The sequence below is a fragment of the Labrus bergylta genome, chromosome 5 (assembly GCF_963930695.1).
Source record: "Labrus bergylta chromosome 5, fLabBer1.1, whole genome shotgun sequence".
NCBI lineage: Eukaryota > Metazoa > Chordata > Actinopteri > Labriformes > Labridae > Labrus > Labrus bergylta.
The window spans coordinates 12,676,721-12,700,800 of NC_089199.1; the positions used below are offsets into that span (position 1 = coordinate 12,676,721).

Here is a 24,080-nt window from a genome sequence, read left to right on the forward strand (position 1 = left end):
TAAATGTATGTCTACAAAAAAGTATTTTCTGGTTCAGAACATTTCTAATTGAATGCTTCTCATCATGAAGTATCCTTTATCTGTGAAACTAAACACTTTTCTGCATTATTTTGATTTACAACCACCCACAGACCATGCTAACATAAACAAGATGTACTTGGATGAATACAATTTCTATGTTCCTATGTAAAAAAAAAAATCATTACAATTCAAAGATGGTAAATACACTTTTAGGACTCGATGAAGAAATTATCTGTTATTTATTTACAAAAAGCTGAGTGGCAGCCTACCTGCCAACATTAGGATGTGATAAAGAGGGAGATATGGGGAAAAATCAGCTTGTCCCCATCGACCCCATCCCCATATAACCCTAAACCACAGTTTTATAAATTCAATCAACAGATGTGGAAGCAGGGCTGGCCATTTTGGGGGCCCCCCAAGAATCTCATCACATTGGAGCAAAGTTAAGAGATGAGTGACCACTTAGCAATTTTAGAATAGCAGTTTTTCTGCAACAAGGAAACATTTTTATATATATTTCACAGTTAAACTCAAAACAGGAATGAAATAGAAGCCTAATGATTTCATTTGAGTTGTCTGTAATGTGTAAACATATGAGGACACCATTCAATCTTTTGGGAGAAATACCAATCAGGAATTCAGCAGGAGAAAGGGTTACAGTACCGCTCTAATCGGTAGTGTTGTCGGGTACAGTGCAGCAGCATCTGCACATACGTTAAAAGTAGTTCCATAGCTGTTGACTTCTCTGCAGTGACCAACTCTTCATGAGGATAGAGGACCTTTCATTACAGTCAGTTAGACATTTTTCACCTAGCCAAGAGGGGAGATCATCCCCACACATCACATCAGAGCTTTGGACTCAGAGCCGAGACTGAAGCTGTCGATGGTGTCTGTAGGGAGCTCTAAGGGCCTATAAGCTCCTTCTGCTCAGACTTATGTTAGACTGAGTCACAGCTGTAAGACTGACTGCCTGCCACTGGGATGTCATTACTCACCCAGCCATGTTCAAAAGAAAACTACAGTCGTGTATTATTGACCCTTCTTAACTGAATATACCTGAGGAATCAAACTTTAACAGGGTTAAATAGTGACGCATCACTTAACATACCAGTCCAGCTGATTAATGTCAACATGCATTCTTCAGTAGTTAGACAATCTGAGAGCGAGTTTACACTAAATGTTTCAGTACATCTACGACAAATCTTACGTTCTCAACAATCATTTTGGAAAACACACAACTGTGTTTGAGAACATAAAATATTTTTTCTAATGTGTAAGTCCTCCACTAGTTTCACTGTATTTCAGACTCTTGAACCTCTTACAACTCAAGCAACAGTAATACATTTGATAGACTAGATAACATAACACATATATATAATAGAAAGTGGTTATGTTATCACTATAAGGTTGTGTTGTCTAAATTGTGTTGTCAAACATTGTAACAGAGGAGAAAAGGGAACTAGGCATGCTTTGAGAGACACCTCTTTACTAAACTTCTTTAAACCATGGCATATATATAAACTGTTAGAATCTAAAAATATAAGAAAAAAAAGCATGGCCTGTTGATGCAGTGGACTGAAACTTGACCTCTGACACGAGTTCTTTTAGATGTTTGGGCAGTAACAGTCACCCTTCAGAGCAGGAGCAGCCGTCTTTGCATTTGGCTGCATGGCAGAACAAGCCTGCATGCAGCATATAAACAAATCTGACCCAGCTACCCACTGGACTGTGTGTGTGAGAGGAGTGAAAGACGGAGGAGAGAGAGGAAGGACAATGGAGGAGAAAAAAAAAAAAAGCTGCACTAAAGATGAAGACAACAAGAGAAAGAGCAAGCAGGAGACAGGAAAGAGGGCAGAGTGAGGTGGGGAGGAGGAGGAGGAGGTGAAGCAGGAAGTGCACAATTTGAGAAATCAAAATGGAAGGGGGAAGAATTGGAAAAAAAAAAAAAACAAAGCTGCAGAGCCGGATGGAACAGAGAGCTAGAGAGAGAGAAAGACAGTCAGTGAAAGGAGAGAAATCTGGGAGGGAGTGTTGGAGAGGAGATGAAGTATGGAGAGATGGTGACTCATTCCAGCGGTGGTAAAGCTCTGATTTATTCTCTCTGTCTTTTCTGGGTCATATACTGTGGGTGTATGAGGGTCTCTATTAGCACTTGGTCGCTCAGTGTAGAGGCTTAAGCAACTTAAACAGAAACACTGTCAACCATAAGTGTTAAACTGATGTCCAAGTGCAAAGCCAGAGCCTGGACAACAATATCAAAAACCTTACGACATGTTTGGATCAGCTGGCATGTCGGTATTCAGTTAGATCAAATACTTTGTTTTAGTCAAATCAATCAATTAAAATAACTGATGCTCAGCACTTACCCTATGACGACAATGACGAAATCCAGCATGTTCCAACCGTTCCGCACATACGCGTTCTGGTGCATCACCAAACCGTAAGCGATGATCTTCAGAAAGGTCTCAATTGTGAAAATGATGAGGAAGGCATACTCAACTGTTTCCTGCAGACACAAGGAGAAAAACAGAGAATCATTTGATTTGAATAGGAACTAGTTAGATGGATGGTCATTAATAAAAGAAGTATCTATACAATAAATTATGCACAGAAAAAGACGCAGAGGAGTCAAACATCAATGCAGAAATGAGTGTGCAGTTCTGTAGTACATGGCTCCATGGAGAGAAGACGGAGCAACTTTTGTCAAAAGAAGCCTCAGTAGAATATTGAACAGATACTTGAAATGTTGAAATATGGCTTATGTACAGCTTCATTCTGTTTAATGCACATTGTGAATATACATTGTTTATTTGTGAAGAATTATAGCTGAATTACAAAACTAATGAGTTCTGTTTTTATAGAAGTTCTCTCACCTATTGTTTGTCATTGCATCTCTTAGAATCTAATCTCATATTAATGTCATCATATTTAAATAGCTACCCTAATCAGAATCGGGGTTTATTGCCAAGTACATTTACAGGAAGGAAGGAATTTGACTTTGTGTATTGGTGCTAAACAATTAACAAGGAAATAACACAGAACTAGCAACAACTTAAATAATACAGTATAAGAAGCTATTACAATATATAAAATAGAATTTAAAAATGTAAAATATAAAATGATAAAAAATAAAGATAAAAAACACAAAATGTACAAAAGGTGCAATGTAGGAGCTGTGCAGTGGACTGCAATAATAATCAGCAATAAAAATACATTATAGTCCCATTAAATCATTTAACAAGACTAACCCTATATGCTGCAACCATAATCTAAATGTGTGACATTTTTTGCCTCTGTTAGATAGTACAGCCGAAAGAGAGACAGGAAATGTAGGGAAGCGAGAGTGGGGGACGACAAGCAGCAAAGGGCCGAGGTCGGATTCGAACCCACGGCCGCTGCCATGAGGACTGTAGCGTCTGTACATTTTTAGAGAAACACAAAATCCCAATAAAATGTTGTTTTATTTTCCAATAGTCAAGTTTGTTCTGTCTGATCTGATTTGGTTCTCAGTCTTTCCAAAGATGTCTCGGCACATATTTACAGAACCATAAAAACCAGAAGAGTGTGAGAAACCTCAAACTAGGACAAAAAGACCACAGGCGTAATGATTTGTGTGAGGAATAAAACATATTTCACAGCATCACATTGAATACAGTGGAAGATCAAAACAAAAAAACTTTTTGTTATCATCTTGGAATATTTATTTATAAAATGCAATATTTTAGTACTGAACAACCAGTCAACCAATCTTTTACTCACTGATGCATGATGAATATATGAGAAATGTTCAATAACTGTGCAAACACACTTTGATACATGTTTTAGAGGGTATGTAGAGATCAGACGCAGTGATGCAGGATTGTGTTCTTCTCGGGTTGTTTCAAAGACGGGCAGAACAAATCATCAGGTCGAGGTCGATCGGGTGCACAGCAGACAACAGAATAGCACAGCTGGATAAAGGTGCTATGTGCATGTTAGTGCTGGAGGATGACACATCACAGGATGACTCAGCTGTTTAGGACAGTTCTAGGACCTCCCTGGAGATAGGAAACCAGAGTGATGCCCTATTCACACAGACACCATATCATCTCTCCACCCAGGCTGCTAAACATGTTTAGTGAATGTCAATAAGAGTCTTGTAGCATTTCACATGTCTTGCCCTTTAGGTCCTATAAGAAATAAAAAAAACAGGCAAATGCCTAGAGCCACACACATATATAATAGATCCTCAGCCTGAGGCAGTCCTTTAGTCGCAGCTCCGTGGTCTCTTTGAACACCATGAATACAGGAGCACTGTGGACTGCGGGCTTGTTTTCCCAGCAGTTTACTGCAGATTGTGAGAAGCACTTAGTCCACAATAAGAGACATGGGACTCTTTGTTAGTGAAGTAAAAGGTTGAGTTAAGCTCATGGCTGCTCCCTCTATGTCGGAGCAAGCTTGGGCTAGAGGGAGCAGGGAGAACACAACGGTCCACCGGGTGGAAGGAAGGGGGAGGTGAACTATTATAGAGGTGTTTACAGAAAAAAGGGACTGACAGAAAACTGCAATTTCAGTTCCTGTTGGTGTCAGTAAGGCATGATAGGAGGTCATTTGCGGATATTTTCTCAGGATCTAGACCTATTTTTCTGAGGATAACAAAGCTGGTTTTCCTATTATAACGGATTAATTTATTGCGCTCAATAAATTGCACTTAAGATAACATAGTATGTTTTCTTGTGAAAACAGGATAATTTTCGGGCAGTCTGACGGGAATTACTCCGGGGAAGTTAGATAAATAAATCGAGATTTCGAGGAAGCCAGCGGAAATCACTCATAATCACAGAAAAGCAGAGTTAATAAAAACTATGGATGGTGTCCACTAACAGCTTCCTTAAATTTGAGAATAAATAATTTTGAGATCATATTTCCACCAGTGTTTTCTACAGCATTCATTGAGTTATAATTGTCAAGATACTGAAACGAGCATGTCATGCTTTGTCAGAACAGTTTGAGCGCTCCAACTTCCAAGCCAAGTCAATTCATGCAAATTGCCACTTCCTGGTTTGGAAAAGCATGTTGAATGTAATAGCAAATGAAAACCATTCCCTCTTAATTAATCAGTGATTTATTCAAGCATCTGCACATTAAACTGTGAGACGGAAGAGGAGAGTGAGGGAGACGGAGAGAAAAGAAGACAGAGTGGAAAGAGAGAGAGGCCTTTGGGGATGACCATAAATATATCTCTGAGTCATCGTAGTTTATTTGTGCTGTAAAGAAACTCACTGTATCTTACCTTCTCTCATTGAATATGTGCATATTATGAGATACAGTATATATACATTTTCTGCTTATCTCTTAGGTATTCAGCACAACATGAAATATAATGCACTTAAGCATACACTGACAAACACATGTGCGCTGCAAATGTTTATGTCCTGTATTGCACGCTAACCTCTCATCATTAAAGTCAAAGCAGGATGACACACGGAATAATACACGTTTCTCTGCAGCCGTACAGACCCTGCTCTTCACAGGTCATGTTTACAGTCCATCTCACACACTCGCAGAGCTCAGATCGCCATATGACAAAAGGAAGCTAACTAACCCATTGAGCCGTGCAGTCTTCAACCTGAGCTCCCATATGACTGAACCATGTGGACATCAGTGTAAAAACCCTGGTTAGGGTTCAGATAAATCTGTGCTCAGTGCACATCCGCCTCTGTGAATCCTCCTCCAGACTACACTCAAAATATACCCAATTAAATTGTGTGCAGCACTAACATGTGGAACAGGAGTTATAAAAACACAATTAAACAGCTTGGGTGCTAATTAAAGTACCGTTGTTCAAACGTGATCACTTCATAGCTATATAAAGCCGGATTTAAACTGCAGACTCTTAAAACAAGACAGGGAACTCAATGTTTCAAATATAATATACAATCATTTCAATATGAATAACGGATTTATAAACGTAAGACTATTTACATTTTAATTACACCTGAATTTCATTTTTAAAACCAAGATAAAAAATCTACCTCTCTGCAGAAAAAACGTAACTCCTTAATTCTTAAGCCCTTCATAGGATAAGGAAAAACTCCTCTCCAAAAACTTTAATAAGAAAAGAAATCAATGAAGTGTCAGTGAAAACGAAGAGGAGTGGAAGAGGCATAAGATACATCTTGTGTGCACACCACAGTATACCAGATAAATAAAATGAAAGTACAGCAAGCACTACCGACCAACATGATATCTACAAACACGTTGACAGAATACTTTGATCAATTAGAGAAACTTTCCCTTTTTTCTGTAGCCTGTGCTTAAAAAATAAAGCTTGGGTTGAATGCCACATACGTCGTTGTTTAATCTAGTCAACAATTTAAAAACCAAAATGTATACAAGTGGTATCTGTCTTCTGTTGAGGCTCTTTAAGCCTTACTCTCCTTCTGCCTCAGTTCCAATAAAGGTCTCGTTAAAACAATAAAGAAATCAAACCAAATTAAGTGGAAAGAGCGGTCAACATGACTGACGTATAAAATAAATGTCAATGCTTTGTGTTATCAGTGACGAAGGCATGAAGACATCAGGAGGAGACCTGTGACAATAAGATACCTTCACACTCCATAAGTGGGAATGGGAGAGAGAAGGAAGAGGAATTAATCACAGCAGATGATTTTTAATTTTTTTCCTCAACCATGAAATGATGCAAATATATTACAAAGCATATTTGAATTAGAGACGAATTAAGATGAGACTTTGACATAAAATCTAAGTTTTAAACTATTTGGAGGAAAAACTATTAAAGTATGTATCTGCTACCTATAAAGATCATTTGTTTCAGGTATTAATCATTCTATCCATACAATGTCAAAAAAAAGGAAAATGATCTGCTTGAGTTTCCCAATGCTCAAAATGACATCCTCAAACTTCTCGTTAACCCAAACGTACTCTGTTTACAAGATTAGAGGACTAGAAAAATCTAAAAAATAACAATATTTGAGGAGTTAAAAAACAGATGTTGCCATTCTTTAGGATATTTCTCACAACAATTCATTTATTTCAAGTGCAAAAACTAATTTGACTAAACAGCGTTTTATTGCATGTTTGATATTGGGTTGTAATTTTAATACATATTCTAATATCTAATGTAAAACTCTACATCCTGTTGTATGAAAATTCACTTTTAAGCATGTGATGACTAGCACAGTCACATGAGTAACAGTAATCAATCAATCAATCAATCTTTATCTGTAAAGTCTAGGTCTAGACTTTACTCTTTGTTTTATTATTTGATATATTATATCTGTGTTTGACAGCAGCTTTGATGGAGAGTAAACACAACAAAATACAGGTGATACTACAGATGTCAGTACCAACCATATAGTAGAACATACAGTCATTGCATGTACAGCCATACAGCATGAGTTTAGTTATCAGCCAAATAAACAGACCTCTGTTTTACTGTGATTTTACATCTGTTGCTGCACTTAACATGCAGACATATATTTTGCAGAACTTCCATCTCTGTCCTGCTACACCTCCTCCCCCATCCTCACTACATCCTCCCTTTCCTTCCCCTGTCTGTATAGATCAGTCAGTGCCATGTAGCCAAGCCAGGGGGGTTAGGGCAGCCAGCATTTAGTGCTTCTTCACCGCCCACTCCTGCAGGTTTGCACAATAAATATGTGTGCTTCAGAGTGCACTCTTTATCTGTTGTGTGTGTAGTCTATGACAACAGTTACAGAATGCGTTTGTTTCTACTTAAAAACTTAAAATCACTTTTACATTATGTATATACCATAATTCACACATCTTACGTCCAGTTCTTTATCGCTCCATTCAGCTGTTTCCATGTGTTTTGTACATATAGCATACAAATGTGTCCTTATGTGTAGAATATGTGTATGCACAAGTCTAAATATGTGTGTGTGTGTGTGTGTGTGTGAGGTACAGTACTGTGGGGGCGGTCGGGAGTTGTGTGAGGATGTGCATGTCACTCTGCCAAGGAAAACACTTGAAGTGCAGGTCATCTCAGGTATACCCACACTGCCAAGAGAATGTTTTCCCAAAGAAAGAAAACACGACACTGAGTATGTATTGCACAAGATCGCTGATGTAGTACTGAGGTTCGCCCTCGCCCTCGACTTTCACCATCAACACTGCTTTCAACAGCGATGTAGTTGTTCATAGTTTGTAAAATGCAGCGGCTGTGAAAGAACAGGGAGCTTCACTTTTCGAAGTTATTCCTTAGTGCAGCGTCGTGCCACTTTAATGCCGAGGTGTACAATACAACCACAACTTATTCAGTGTAGCCAGGTGTCTGAATCCTGTTTCTAGGTTTTAGCTCAAATGGTATTACACAAGGAGCCAGCATATCTTAACTGTGCAGGTGTCTCCATTGCTCTGTCGGAGTTTACGACCTGTCTTTTTTCAGTTGACAACAACTCCTCTGATTTGATTTGGTGTCATCCTTAGTTATCGTGCCTCGCATGTTAAATTCATCTCTCTCACTCTGTCGTGTTTAGTTTCCCTCATATACGCACAAGACTAGGCATACGCACACACACACGCACACTTGTAAAGTTAGACAAGTAAAAGACAAGTAACTTTTCCAGTGCAATCATCATAATTTTAGTTTAATAAATGTGGAAATTTGGTCCATTCCACATCAGCCATATCAGAGCTTGACATTACTGGCCCGGATGTATAATCCAAAAACTCCAGGCCACTAAATAACAAAACACTAGTTCAGAATAACAACAATTTCCGCATTACTATTTAAGCACCTATTCTCGTGTCATAGCTGAAAGGCAGCCACCACCAACAGCTTCACTGCTGTCACTGTGAGCGTTCTCATTATACTCAGATTGTACACTCAGACATGGATTGCAGTGCAGGTTTTCTCTAATAAAATAGTATGGTCAACTGTTTTAAAACCACCAATTCCCAGCCAGAGCCTGGGCAAATATCTACATTTTAAAGAAAAGTCAATCACCAGAAGAGTCGAGGCAGATTGACAGAGTATGTAAACAGAAAGGACAGACCGTTTGAGCCAGTTGGCTGAAACACTATGAATCAAAAAAATTACTATAAAGTATTTTGAGAATCAATGCTAGGTGCTAGGAAAAGATAAAGTAGTTTGATCATTATTTCCGAATCATAAGTAATGTTCCTGGGCCAGTGGGGAATTTTACTTCATTTCAACCCTGAATATATAAAAGATTTGTTATAACACTTTTTCGAATGCCTTTTTTTTTAAACCTCAACATGACACAGAAAAACTGCTTAGTTCAAATATCAGGGAATTGAAGGACCAGAAAGAAGCAGAAGAACATGTTAAATGAATTTTAAAAAATGAAACTTTTTAAATTCTCCATTGTAGGATAAATTTGTCTCAGTCCATCTTTTTGTAACTCTCATTCAATGAGGTTTGCAGTTTACAAACAGATCTTCAGACTGAAGTGCACATACTAAGTCACCAGAGTCACTAAAACAATCAGCTGTTTTTTTGGTATAAACCAAAAACAGGCAATAAAAATAACATACAATGCTTTGAATCTTAATATTTGGATATTTTGAATCTTATACAATTTGTGTGAGTTTGATGTAAACTCCAGATATGTAATAATTGGCAGTTGGCAATTGGTTTACTGCAAAGTGCTACTAAATAAGATACACATTACATTCCTGAAACATTAACTATTTTAGTTGGACAACAAAAAAACATAAAGAAGTTGAAACAGAAAAATATGCATAATAAGTAATAATAAGTATCGTACAAAGGGAAAACATTTGAAAGATAAATGAATTCCTTCGAGTATCCCTTTAAGAGGGCCCACACACACTGTATGCTGCTCATGGCTGCACTTTCACACAGTATACATGTATGCACACAAAGCTAACACAGCTCTGACTCCCTCTTCCCTCTCTCCATCCCTCTTTTTCTAACAAAGACACACACACACACTCTCTCACTTTTGCACACACATGCAGAAACACACATTCAGAGATAACAAGCAGGGACGGAGCTCGTGTGAGCCACAAATGAGCAGTTACGTTAAGTGACTAAACACATACTTCTACAATCATCTCTATGGGAGTCCTCAGTTCAGACACTGCTGCCTGTGCCAGGCATTACACACACACACACACACACACACACACACACACACACACACACACACACACACACACACACACACTGAGCCAAATGCTTTCCATCACAGATGTACACATTTACACCCTTCTTTACAGGCTCAGCCAAAACACTGGCACATAAACCTCAGCAGCGCTCCTTATATGGAAACACACGTCATCAACTCCCCGACAAAAAAATACAAATTTATAATTATATTACTACATCAAAAATAATACGACAGCAAAACTGGGAACCTACGAGTGTTTAAAGAAATGATCAGATACAGGTAGATTGTTAAACTGTAAATACAGACATTATACCTTGAGGGTGATTACCAGATGGATTATAGGCGCCAAATGTAATATTAAGTCCATCCTCACGTACTACATTAAAACCAAAGAATTTTACAGTATCTGGAGTGAAACTGTGCAATTCTCTCGCTAATGGCTTAAAATGCGGCTCAATTATTATTTAATTAAAAATAATTCATTTTGAAAATCTAATGTGAAATAAATCTCTAGTGTGAAATGCTTGTATTTGATCGTTTCAGTAGGGGTGCCATAGCACCTTGGGGTGCCATCTGACTTTATCAGGAGTTCCATCAAATGGCATAAAAATTCAACATACAAATATAAATAATCTAAAATTGTCTCAAATGCCCCTTTCCTGAAATCCCAACATCAACGTGGGCAGCAGATAAATATGCACTATGCCAGTGCTTCTCAACTGGTCTAGTCTCAGGACCCACTACCAACTCCCTTGTGAAAATTGTGACCGAAATTTAAGATACTTTTCAACCAATCAGACCGAGTTAGTAAAACATTGTACAATTTTGACCTCAGGGTACAACATATGTGACAAAAAAAGAAATGGAACAAAACTAACAGGTTTAAAAAGTGCTGCATCGGCTTTTTGACTGTTTTTTTTTTCCATCAAGGCGACCCACTAAAAACAGCTCTGCGACCCACTTTTGGTTCCCGACCCACCAGTTGAGAACCACTGCACTATGCAATAGCATACATTTTTGTTGTTTTTATTCAGCATGTGTTTATGGTGTGAGCGGTGGCTGCTGCAAACCAGCTATGGAACTTGTTTTGAAAGAAAGAAAGAAAAAAAAAAAAAAAAGGCACCAGAAAGATAAGTTAAATCTGAGTCTGAGCCGTCAGCTTCATCACTGAGCTGCCCCGAAGCAGCAAGTGTAGCTGAGGCTGGTAGCAAGATGTAAAAAAAAAAAGACACCATGATTACATTTACATGTAGTGTATGGTTTCATCTTTACCCGGGATCCCTCATCTCCACCTTTCTTGTATGAAATTGTAAAATCAAGCTATGGTTTCAAGCAAACTTAACATTAATTCCTAACAAAGTCGTATCCATCAATAGCTATGATGCAGAATAATGTTTTTTTTAACTCAACACCACTGACAGAGCAAGTTATGATGAAGCATGCTATGATGAAGCAAGTGTTGGAGAAATCAGTGGAAGCTAGCTGTCTTGAAGCCTAATTAATAGTGAAAGCTAAAGAGCCACACACAATTGCTGAGACGGTCAAATTGCCAGTACAGGCACAGCATTGAGTCAATAAAATTCTTGGCCCACAAGAAGCAAAATAAATTACAGACGTTCTGCTGTATGACTGAAAAACTGGAAGCAGAATAAATGACGTCTACAGATACTGAAGATGTGGGTTTAGAAAAAAATTCTCCTCCCAAATTGAATAATCAACCAACATCAGCCTGCACTGTGAGCTATTAGAAAACGTTCAATTTATGGATGAACTGTATTAGTATCTGCACTGATCAGTCTATGCACTGATCAGGCCGCTGCCATGACCGGGGGTGCCAAGGGTTTCATTGGCATGGTAACAGGAGTAAGATCGACCATGCGAACCACTCACTGTTTCATTCACAGGGAGGCACTAGTTGTGAAGACACTGCCAAAAGAACTTATCCGTATACTGGACAGAGCGGTGGACATTTATGTGTTTATTTCATCAGTGTCCGACCATTTTTTACATTCTGTGTGTAGAAATGGCAGCAGAATATCCTACACTGACTGCTGCTACATTACACACAGCCGTCAAATGGGGGACAGTTTTGAGCCGACTGTACAAGTTAAAAGAAGAGCTCCGAATTTTTCCTGATTGGAGAGAATTCTGCATATGCATATTCTCAAAGGTTTGCAAAACTTGAATATTTGGCCAACATTTACAAATATCTTAATGAATTCAAGGCTAAAATTCAAGGCAAAGAAGAAAGTCTTCCACCTTGTCTGACAAACTTCAGATCAAAACTCACAATAGCAGCGGACTCCCTGTCTTTAAATCTCAGCATCTGAAAGTTCTTCGGGAGTTTTAGCCATTATTTTCCATCAGAATCTTTTGCTTTGGAGTTGTACAGTGGAAAGCTCAAAAGACTCGTCACTGATGGCAACTGGCTGAGATCAGGGAACATCGAACATGAAACAATGAAATTTAAAGATATCGCTTTGGACATGGGGAAGTAATACCCAATACTTTCAATTACTGCAATTCAAATTCTGCTTCCCTTCTCAACCATGTGTGAACACAGCTTTCCCAGCTCAACGTGCAACACCAGCAAGCACAGGCAGCACTGAGAGCTGTAGACCAGGAGCTCCATGTCTGCCTCTCATCCATCCCTGCCAGAATACGGAGAGCAGCTGTGTGCATCGTCCCAGGCTCAGGTTTCCCATCACAGTTGTGCATTGTTGTATCACTCTCTCTCTAACAGCAATCCATTGTGTGTGTGTGTGTGTGTGTGTGTGTGTGTGTGTGTGTGTGTGTGTGTGTGTGTGTGTGTGTGTGTGTGTGTGTGTGTGTGTGTGTGTGTGTGTGTGTGTGTGTGTGTGTGTGTGTGTGTGTGTGTGTGTGTGTGTGTGTGTGTGTGTGTGTGTGTGTGTGTGTGTGTGTGTGTGTGTGTGTGTGTGTATATTAAATATTTAAATGTTCCATGACTTAAAAAAAGGTTGATGCTGCTCTACATACTATGTTTATCAGAAAATGGGTGTGCTGATTTTACTGTTAAGCTATGAATCCTCCTTTATTGAAAATAATCTTGGAGGGGCTAAATAAAAGACATTCAGATTTTTTTCCCCCCTCGATTTTACAGATGTTTGGGGGGTTGTCTACCTTTTTTTTGGAAGGAGAGCTGTAGAGTCACAGGAAATGTGGGGAGAAACAGTGGGAGATCAAAAGAGGGAATCGAACATGCAAACCAGTGTGACAAGGACGCCCACTATACCAGCTGAACCAAACCAGTGCCCTGATCCACACTCTTATTGAGTACTCAATAATTATCCTCTGATCAATAATCTTTGTGTATTTTTCTGTTTTCTCTAGGAAATTAAGAAAATTGCAGTCCCTTTAAAAACAAGCTGATCTATCACGACATAAGTAATTTGACGTAATATCTCAAGATGATGGCATAACAGCATTTAATATTGAAATATCTGGCCTCCTCACATTTCTAGTCTCTCTTTAAAAGGCCAACAATGTCTACATTCCTTTCAATTTGCCAGAACAAAAGGTGGCGGATGTTACAAAGGCACTGATAATACCATCAGTTGACATATTAAAAATACAATGATATATTGTGCCCATTCTAATCTTTGACAAGAGCATATGCAAAGTGAAAGAAGCCCCTCTGTGACTGTTTGTCATACTGAAGGGTTCAGTGACTGTGATCAGACATGTGTTGCCTCTGAGTGACAAATTTGGCACAGTGAGGGTTGTTGGTATATATTTACATAGGCAATGACTTTGCTGCTAGCTGCTCATTTTGAGGTACAAAGTGTTTACATTCCAAGCCTGAAGCAGAAGACCTGTATGAAAATGCAACATTACATGTGAAAAACACTTTATTCTAAGGCCTTTTTTTTTACTTGTTTCACATGAAGGGAGTGTTAGATTAAAGTATGACACAACAGTCAAAGTAAGGGTTAATTTAATATAGATTGATATGCTTAGTTTATCTGCTGTGTATTTGAACCAATGACCAAAACATATTTATTAATTTGTGTGGTTAGTGAATTTAATGAATTTAATGAATTAGGACAGTGCACATTTATCAACACACCAAGAAGTCTATATACTATATACTGAATTTATTCCCTAGTAAAATATCTGATGGTCTAACAGTGGTGCTGGCAATACACTGGAGTACAAGAGTGTCTTAAAGAGAAACAATATGTGATATTAAAACGTTCATTTTGCTCTTAACATCCCCTAAAGATCCACCTTGTCCCACTTCCCTCTGGACAAAGGTAGAGCACTGAGGTGCAGACGGGCTCACCTTGGGAAGAGCCTGATCTCTGCTGTCATAGCTGCCCTGAATAAAAGGCCTCGCTGAACAAGCCAGAGTGGGAGCTTTTAATAGTTGTTTGACATTGTTTGTTTCATAAACTGTGTTTTGTTGTGTTCTTTGGTGGGGCATATTATCTATTGGACAGATACGGTGCTGTGAAATGAAATTGGGGACAATAAAGTCTAAATTCTAAAGTCTTGGCAAGATATAACTAGACAAGCACATGGTTTGCTACCTTTTTTGAATAAAACCTCATTCTTCTTCTTCAAAAAAAAAAAAGGAAATATCTTGCTTGTCAACATAGAGGTCATGTGTGGTTGTCATGGTGACAAACCAAACACATAAGTGTTAAATGACAAGCATGTAACTGTGATTACTGTAACGTTTCACCAGTTCATCTCTAACACAGTCATTTACAAGAGCATCTCCATCCTCCCTCAGCTCTACTACTCTCTCCTCAGCTTGTTGTGACAAAATAAGTCAACATCAAAAGAAAGTATTTTTTGAATATTTAACCTAAACCCTGGTACTAAATAAGGATCTCAATAAAAACAAGAAACCACGCGTGACATGTAAGGTTTTTTCTCATCAGTCCCTCTTCCAGCATTAAAGGGATATTTTTAACCCGTTCATATATGAAAAATAATTTGCTCAATGATCCACATTTATCAAATGCTAATAGGCTCAACGGTTACAGCATCCAAATGCGAAGCAGCCTCCCCCTTTGAGTTCTCTGCTGCCGTCCATATGACCTCCATTAGACTTTTTACTCTATACATGATTGTGTCCTTTTGTCCCCAGTAAAATAAATAGCTCTGCGGCTCCACAGTTATGCAATAACAGTGGTACGGGCAAACACTACATGATACCATACGCATTTCCCTGCATGTTACCCTAAGAGGGATGAGACGTATGAATCATATTCACCATGAAAAGGTCATTGTTTTGCTCAGCTACCTTCAGCAGGAGCTGCCCGGGGTGTCGAGTCGCAGATAGATAAGTCAGAAATGACCTTAAAGCAAAGGCAGGAGAATGCAGGCTATTTGTCTGTCCCCGAGTCAAGGTGGGTAGAGGACGGCACAGTCACGTGTGTGCACTTGTTACTATTGCAGGGACATGACTAAACAAAGGAAGAGCAATGACAGAGAGTGCTAAGCAGAGGAAGACGAAATGACTCCGAGTTCCTGACGAGGTTTTATGTACGTGTGTGTGCTTGCGACATCTTGTTACTCACTTGTGCCTCCTGGTGGCGGCAGGACCCCAATTTTTGTCCCTACGTTCTGCCAAGGGAGGAATTTCTATTTATAATGAGCTGCTGCATTTAAGCAAGTCTTACTAACAAGGAGACAGACTCATTCTATTTTGTGTCCTATGACTTTGCAGCATTGTCCTGTTTAAAGTCAACTCTGCTGCATTTACACACTGTGTGTGAACAATGTGACACAAACCATAAAGGTTCAGGATTTTATGTTGAACAATAATGCACTAAGTGAACTATCTGCACCACAAAAAATACCTCGAAGTCCGCTTGTTGTAGCTGCAGGGATCAGTGTCTCTTAATGTTGAAAGTTACACCACAATGTCCCGGACTGAAAAACTGCTCACAGGCTACAGTGTTATCATTTCAGCCTTGCTTTACACAACAAGCCTCTCAGCAGCCCTCCTCAGGTTTCATGTCAGCCTTTGGTCCACCTGTGAGGCTACGGAGCACAGTGGTGTGAAATAGCAATCTTCACTGAGGCCACTACAGCAAAAAAAAACAGCTCAGCGTTTTTCCTCACTAACACTCCTCCTGTGACTACAGCGTGAGCTCTGTAGAACAACAAGGCCAAGCTGGCACACCTGCCCTACAAATTATCTATTGTTCTGCCTCTGCTGAAAAAGGGAAATAACGCATTATTCACCCCCTTGGTATCTGATTTAATGTTGACCCTGCAGAATTAAACCAAAGTCCTGTGCAAGCAATGAATCCCTATCTGAAGCACTGCAAGGATATGTAGAAAGATCAGCAAAAACATATCGAGTGCTGTATAGAAGAATGTGTATAAGCGTTTTCAAAAGTTGAGCTTTCTCTTCACTTTACTAAAAATAAGCCACTTTATGATAATCAATCTTATATCATGTCATATCCTCACACCCCTATAATAACCCCATCTATTAAGCTTTTAATCCGCATTAATGTGGCTCAGTCCAGGATCCCCTCGTCGGACTCGGCAATGAACTAAACATTGAGATTGTTTCTGGTGCATCCATCAATCATACCTGTCTCTTATTTATGTAGAGCTGACATGTCTCTGGTCTATAATAGTAACAAATATTACTGATGATTTCCCAGCAGGTATTGTTAAGCAGACATAATGAAGGCATCATCAAAAACAAAATCCAAACTATTCATCACACTAACATGACCTCTTAGCTTTGGTTTGTAAAAAAGAAATGTGATGCAGAACGCAGCTTCTTTACAAGCGTGCAAAGTTATTTAGTTTGACGCCATTGGTCGTTATCAGACGATAGAAGCACCTCTAGACTTTTCTCTCTCACAGACACACTTGGATTTTATCTGAACACATGAGAAGAAAAGCTCAGAAAATACATTTTGACATCACTGAATTTCTTGAACACTGCAGCTACATGTTGGTTGCTATCAGTAAGAATGAAAAATCATCTGCCATAACTCAAAACCACACACAGATTGCACCAGAGAACACTGTATAATACAGAGTATATATTATGAAGGTGGGGCAACATTAGGGATTGTCATCAGTCTAGCTCATCAGATGTTATATGAACTATATTCCTTAAACACTTAAATACACATTTCATATATGCTGAGTTGTAAAATATGTATGAGAAAACATGTTGAATACTGTATAAACACATATACAGACAAAAAACTTAGGGTACCAATGAAGTCAAGCACCAATCTGATCTGTGTTCCCTTTGTTCCTAAAGTTCATAACTTTAGGACACTCCAACTCTTTCAAACTCCCAGACTAACCCTGACAATACACTGCAGATAAACTGTACCAGACACTGTAACGTCCCAGATGGCCCACTTTTCCCCGATGCACCACTGTGCAAACAAACACCCTGAGGTCACCCTCCAGGAGGTCACACTGAGAAGCAGTACACACTACTCCTTCAAAGTAGACCGGGCACACTTTGTACCAAAGCTGTAGATTATCTTGCACAGCGGAGTAACACTTTTGTTGATCAGGTTTGGTAAACCTCACTCTAACATGATCCCGAAGCTTTCCAGAACATTCAAATGTGTGCAGACACTCTGTATGAGCAAAGCTTGAATCATTAAGCACTACAGCTTCATTCTGCTCATGCAAGGACCACATTCACTGTGTTTGTCTGCCTTTCTGGGAACGCACTCGACCACAGCTGTGGAACAATGCTTACGTTACTACATCACCCATAATTCATCACACAGATATGAACGCAAAAGGTGCACAGAGTGGTGCAATGACGAGGAAATCTGAAAATAGAAAGCTGAATAGAACCTCTGTAGAGGGAAAGTAAGACATGATAAAGCACCGATGAGGATAGTTGTCAGAGTGTTTCTGTGTGTAGGCACAGCACACACTTCAAATCTGCATGATGAAGCAAAACACTGAAGAGAAAATACTGTGTGTGCAACATCTCACTATTCATGCTAAATCTTCGACTACATCTTCAGTTTGAAACTCGTGAAACAGTACACTCGAACCTTATCAGTCCAAAGAGGATTACAAAGTAATGACACATTCTTTATGCATTTTGAAACAATTTAACAAATAGAGTAGCTCAACGCTAGGCAAACAAGAAGACAACAACAGGCACTGGAACAGATAATCTTTTTATCCGTCTTTTTATCCTCATCACAAACATAGCCCAAACATTTTTTATATTCCTAACACACAGCTTATTCATCCTGTTTCATATATACATATATACATATACATATATATATACCAAATGTAAATCCAACAAGACAGTAGAGGTTTAGACAGTTTGAACACATAAGAACACGATGTAGAGCAACACAAGTCTTTCAACACAGGCAGCCGAACTGATTGTAAAGACACATAGAGACACAAAGAGACTACTCACCAGGTCGTGGTTTATGGAGTTGGAATCATCTTCAGGAAAGGGGATATAGACAGCTAGAGCCATACAATTGGCAAAAATAGCAATTAATATAAAGATATCAAATGGCCTGAGAAAAGAGGTTAAGGAAAACCTGGAGGAAAATGATGTAAAACTCAAGAAGATAACATATTAATGATAAAGAGACACATGTCAAAGGCCCCTAATGCGTTGTTAATACTTCTGCACAATTAATACCTGATTACTTATTCAAAAAACTCAATAGGTTAGACATTATGCAGGGTTCCAGGGGCCCTTTGATCTGCATCCATTATGAACAACCCTTTGGAAAATGTAAATGAACTAAGAGTATTTCGACTGCAGTAACTGGACTTGTGCTTTGGTTTGTGCTGCCAAGCTACTAAGCTGCCTTTATATTGTGTTATTGATATAAAATCAGAGAAATGGATCCTAACCTTCAGTTAACAGGTAGTGTTGAGATTAAGAGTCAGTAAAGCAAGCATTTTTTGTCATCTTGCCCTTTAGATCCTTATAAAGTATCTAAGAAAAAACCGTTGGAAAGACCTTATTACAGCCTGTTTTACTTGTCTTAGTATTACTCTGTTTAAATCAATAGTCATTCTACATTATCACCAGCATTTCTTGTAAAACTAAACTACTGAAACTAATGGTAACAAAAGAAAAAAAAGAAAACGGTAATATGACCTGGATTCATTACCTTTGCCCACCAATTTATCTTTGAGGACAAGTGACCCTAACCCTTTTTTCAAGATTAAAAAATATTCCCTCTTGGCGTTCATGAGCTAATACAATCAGCTATACCAAAGTATAATGGTCAAAGTGTTTATCAAGATGGTTCTGGTGTCAAAGTTAAGTTTACCTTTAACCTTTTGATTGATAATGTTTTGACCTGTAACTGCATCTCTTTATATCATTTTATGAAATTGAGTCATAATTTGTAGCGTAGATCACACTGACCTTTGATTTTTGGCCATCAAATTCTAATTGGTTCATCCTGATGTCCAAGTGGATTATTGTGTCCAATTTAAAAAATCTTGCCTCATGATAAATTGTGTTCAATTGGGACAGACAGACTGACATCCTGAAAACACTTGTTGGTTTGGGTGCCATGGTAGACATCTTAAATTTACTGTCACTGGCAGGATACAGAAACAAACATTCAGGGGTGCACTGTTGCTGTATTCAGTCCAGGCTGAACAAAGTCAGACTCCTGATACAGCAACAGCTGCATCTCAAATAGTGTACTGTTTGTAAATCCCCATTGACATTTTTGTGGCCAACGCACAAAGGTGGATTATGAAATGTATCTGAGCGACTCACGTGAGGCAATCTTCTTTATAACATCTGATGGCTTTCGTGATGACAGCATCTGCTTTAGCGTCCCCCCACCCCCACCCTGAATGGTGCACAGTCTACACCACCAGTATTTTAGGATCCTAGGACTCTCAATATTTTTGATGAGAAAATTGCATTTCAGTTTGACTTCAGGGACTTCTTGAAACGTGTTCTCTTGTCTTACCAGCAATCAAAACCAAAGATATTAAATTCATGCTTATAAATGATAATAAAAAAAACTTTATCCCATTGTACCTAAAAATATTGTAGTGTTTTTTTTCTTTATAGAATGCATATGTAGGCTACTATTAAAGTAGTAGTTAGAACTTAAATGATTTATTGATTATTTAGATAGTGTCTGATTAATTCTCTGTTAAATGTCTGACAGACAAATCCATAAATAATTTGAGCTTTGTCAACAAAAACTGCTTTACAGTTAAAACTTTGCGCTAAGACCCGTACCCACCACCAAATGAAACCACAGTAAAGGATACTTCCACTCCACCAGGCTGATGCAAGCCCTGCGTATGGGGTTGTTAAGTTTTAGGCAGAACAGAGCCCTGGCTGGCCTGCTGTTGGCGTTGCTGCCTTGTTTCTTGCTTTTGGCATACTGTGCCCGCTTCTTCTGTGCCAAAGCACCTACCGGGATGGTGGTGGACGTTTGGGCGGGCAGTACAGGAGGAGCGGGTGGTGCAGCAGGAGCTGCTGGGGCCGGGGTAGGGGCCGCAGCGGGGGCCGGTGCAGGGGCAGGGGTCACGGGGGGAGGGGCCTCTGGGGCCGCAGCAGGGGCTGGGTCTGGGGCGGGCCCGTTGGCGCTCATGGTGCGGGTGTGGCTCTGTGAGGAGCATCCAGCAGCATGGATCTGCCAGGGTAGACAGGGAGGCTAGAGGAGGGCAGAGGAGTCTGACCAAAGAGCTGGCACGTCACCAGAGGGAGCGACTCTGGTGCTGCTGGCATAATTTGCCTCTGAGAATGAGAAAAAGGTGAGAAGTGTCAGTACATTCATTCATTTAGGATAAATCGATAAGAATGCCTTTATAGTCATTGAGATTCTACAATTTATTTTCCTGTGTATCTCCTTAAACAAAAGTACTATTCACTTCATGTCCACATGCATTTTAACCACACACAGACACAACACATATATAATAGTATTTCAAAAGGATAGATAAAATTCACATTTAAAAAGCCTTTGGAAAATATAAGAATAATCTCCGTTACTTGAAAGTGAGCATATAACATCTGTCTTCTCATGACCACTGACTAATAACTCCAAGATGAAAAGAACAATGTTGCAGCTGCCTTTAGTTTGTATCTCCAAAGATGCTTAAATAGGATCACAGATGTTCCCTCACATCATTTAAAACCATGCTTCCCTATTGAATTGAATTGTGTTAATGTAGGCCTTAATATTGTAGTAAGACTTCCTCTATGCTTGTTTTCTACACCGGTTACAAATAGACTTGTATTGCTTCTTTTACGTGACCCCCTTTCTTACTTCTACCTCATACAAAGCTGGGTTTGAAATATGTTTGGTAAATACATCTTGCCTTGCAATATTCAAATGCCTTTTCTGCGCCCACATGTTGGAAAGCTCTTAAGCAGGAATACAGTACTATAGGTGCTTAAAATGGGCACAGAGGCTATGGCAGATGAGCAGAGAGGGTATCAGGTAACTCACATTGTTACAGTATAGGCCTACATACTGGCCTGAAATGGAAATTTGAGACCACGTGAGAACTTTTAAGTTCAAGTTATAAGATGTATGACACACACCTACAAAGTCTAAGAGATAATAGAATTAGAGTACAAGAACTTATTGGACCAAGTCTTGTTAGATATATAGACCTATGCTTAAAGAACTGTCGTATTAAATTATATCATCGAATGTGTAACACAAAATCTATCCTGGCGTTTGCCTCACATATTGTCGAATAAGCTGCTGTAAAAAAAAAAAAGAAAAGGGAAAAAAAAATATGGCAGCTTGGCCTGGCTTTGATGTTGCTATCAGTAGTATAAATATAGCCGACAATCTTAAATTTTCTGACCCTCAACATATTTAGGGACGCAAAACAACAGGAAGGCAGGTGACATGCAGCTCAAGCCAAAACACACACACACACACACACACTCATAGGCTACACACAAAAATAAGCAGATAAATTCAGAGCTGCCCCTGTCAGACATCACTTGGTCCCATCAGTTGTGTAAGTCCTTGAACTGCGAGCAGGCCCCGCAGAGGAAAAAACACAAAGGGTCACATTGCAGCGACCCTCCATAAGGAATTCATCTTCATATAGCATACATGTGATGTAAGGGATGGTGTAATGTCAGATAGCACGTCTGCTGGTGAATTCAGGTTTGTCAGCTTCACGTCTCCTTTGTGCTACGATGCTGCCTTTCACGGAGCCGAGGCTAGTGCGAGACCAATGTGGGCAAAATGCGTATTTAATGCGCTTACTGGAATATTAATTTCACTGCTGCATCGAAAACGTCGACAGGACACCCGTCGTGAAACGTACAGTGACATTTGCATGAGCGGCTCGTGACAAAATAGCCATCATCAAGCGTCCTCACATTTCTCCTTGGACACCACCGGGGTAGGATATGGTGAATTCTCCCCCCCCTAAAAAAAAAAATGATGTGAAATGACAGCCTGACTCCAGGCGCTCATAGTGGAAACTGAGCAACGCGCGGACGTCAGATGGTCCACAGAAACAGCTGGCGTCGTTATTACAACAAATCTCAATCACTGATGCTCTTACACTGAGGGCTAATACAGCGGACACTCCACTTGACCAGAGCCCACATCAGTGTAAATCAGCCAGGCTTGGCAAGGCTCTGTTCAAATGCATTTCAACATATTGTTCATGGCAATGCGATGAATCATCCAATCCACAAAACATGACAGCGCCGAGAAGAAAAGTGGCCATTAATAAGTGCTGTCCTCTTGACAGTAAAGAAAAAGCATCATCATTCCCTGCCTGCATGAACGCAGCTATGCTAAGAGGCTAACTTCTGTTTAGGGAGCAGAAACCGCACCGTGCAGTTACCTTTTTCTGAAGACTTTAGGGTTCAGCCGCTGTCCTCTCTGCTTTCTGACACGGGTCCAGTGTTTCTGAGGACGAATAACGCAGGTCCGGTGTCAAACGACGGCGGTTTACCGATCAGCTGCTCCGGGAGCAGGAGGGACACATAAAGCCTGTGCATTAATTAAGCTCTTCCATGGTGATGGTGGAGAGCTGGAGACAGGAGAGTGCGCACCAGACCACAGAGCATCCTCGTCCGCTGCCTGCTTATCGTCACGGCGCCAGTGAACAGTGTAACGAGAGCACATCAGTGAGCAAGCTCTCCTCCTCCTGGCCCCGACTCCCCTGCTGATGCACAAGACCCTGCTGTGCTACAGCGTGTTCCTAATCTTACCTGTCCAGTTCTTCAATAGTAAGTGAAACCTTTCAAACAGAGTCACATGCAGCATCCTTTGACCATATGAAGGTCACTTCATGTGACTACTAACTACTAGCCTACTTAAGGGTTTGGATACACTTAAGGCTGTATTTTTTATTTGCTCTTTTCAATCAGGGTTCTCCAGATGGAAAATAATCAAACACATGGCACAGCAACTTATTGTATCAGCTAAACATAGCCTGCCATGGCACAACAAGGCCCTTTAAAGCTGCACTAGGGAAATGTGATTATGGGAGCAATGGGGGGTTCATTTAGGTGCCTGTGATTTTGGAAACAACCAACAATAAAAAAAAAAAAAAATACTATCGAAAAACCAAATTTTGCCTAATTCTCCTCGTTTTTCAATTGGAATGCAGGGTATACAATGTAGGCTACATTGCAACCACAATTAATACTTGACATTATGAATGAACCCATCAAATGATTAGGCCAAAAAATAACTTGCTGTCTAAATCAGCTGTTAATAACAAAATCCATACATTGACACCATACATAGCATCTGTAGATTTAATCAATATATCAACCTAAACAACAGACCAAAAACAACAGCAGATTCACCCTTTTCAACAATAGAAACACCAACACAACAAGCTGCAAGTAGCATGTAGCGTTAGTCCAATACACATAGCCCTTTATAAATGCAGCCTACTTTTAGCTCATGACCCTAACTTACAATATGTAGCTCATTCAGATAGCCCTCTCCT

The 24,080-nt window shown here is 39.6% G+C and overlaps 1 protein-coding gene across 13 annotated transcripts in view; it reads right to left on the reverse strand.

The window, feature by feature from the left end:
* cacna1da (calcium channel, voltage-dependent, L type, alpha 1D subunit, a) overlaps positions 1-23,324 on the reverse strand; it is a 64,034-nt gene extending 40,710 nt beyond the window's left edge. For 7 of the 13 annotated variants that reach the window (XM_065954814.1, XM_065954815.1, XM_065954817.1 and 4 more), the window contains exons 1-4: positions 22,962-23,324; positions 20,403-20,874; positions 18,556-18,661; positions 2,388-2,527 (exon numbers count right to left, since the gene is read on the reverse strand). In XM_065954814.1, the coding sequence (XP_065810886.1) occupies positions 2,388-2,527; positions 18,556-18,661; positions 20,403-20,728 (572 nt within the window). In that variant the 5' untranslated portion in view covers positions 20,729-20,874; positions 22,962-23,324. The remainder of the gene's footprint in view (positions 1-2,387; positions 2,528-18,555; positions 18,662-20,402; positions 20,875-22,961) is intronic. The other 6 variants (XM_065954824.1, XM_065954822.1, XM_065954825.1 and 3 more) reach the window with 1 other exon arrangement.
* Positions 23,325-24,080: the final 756 nt, after the last annotated feature.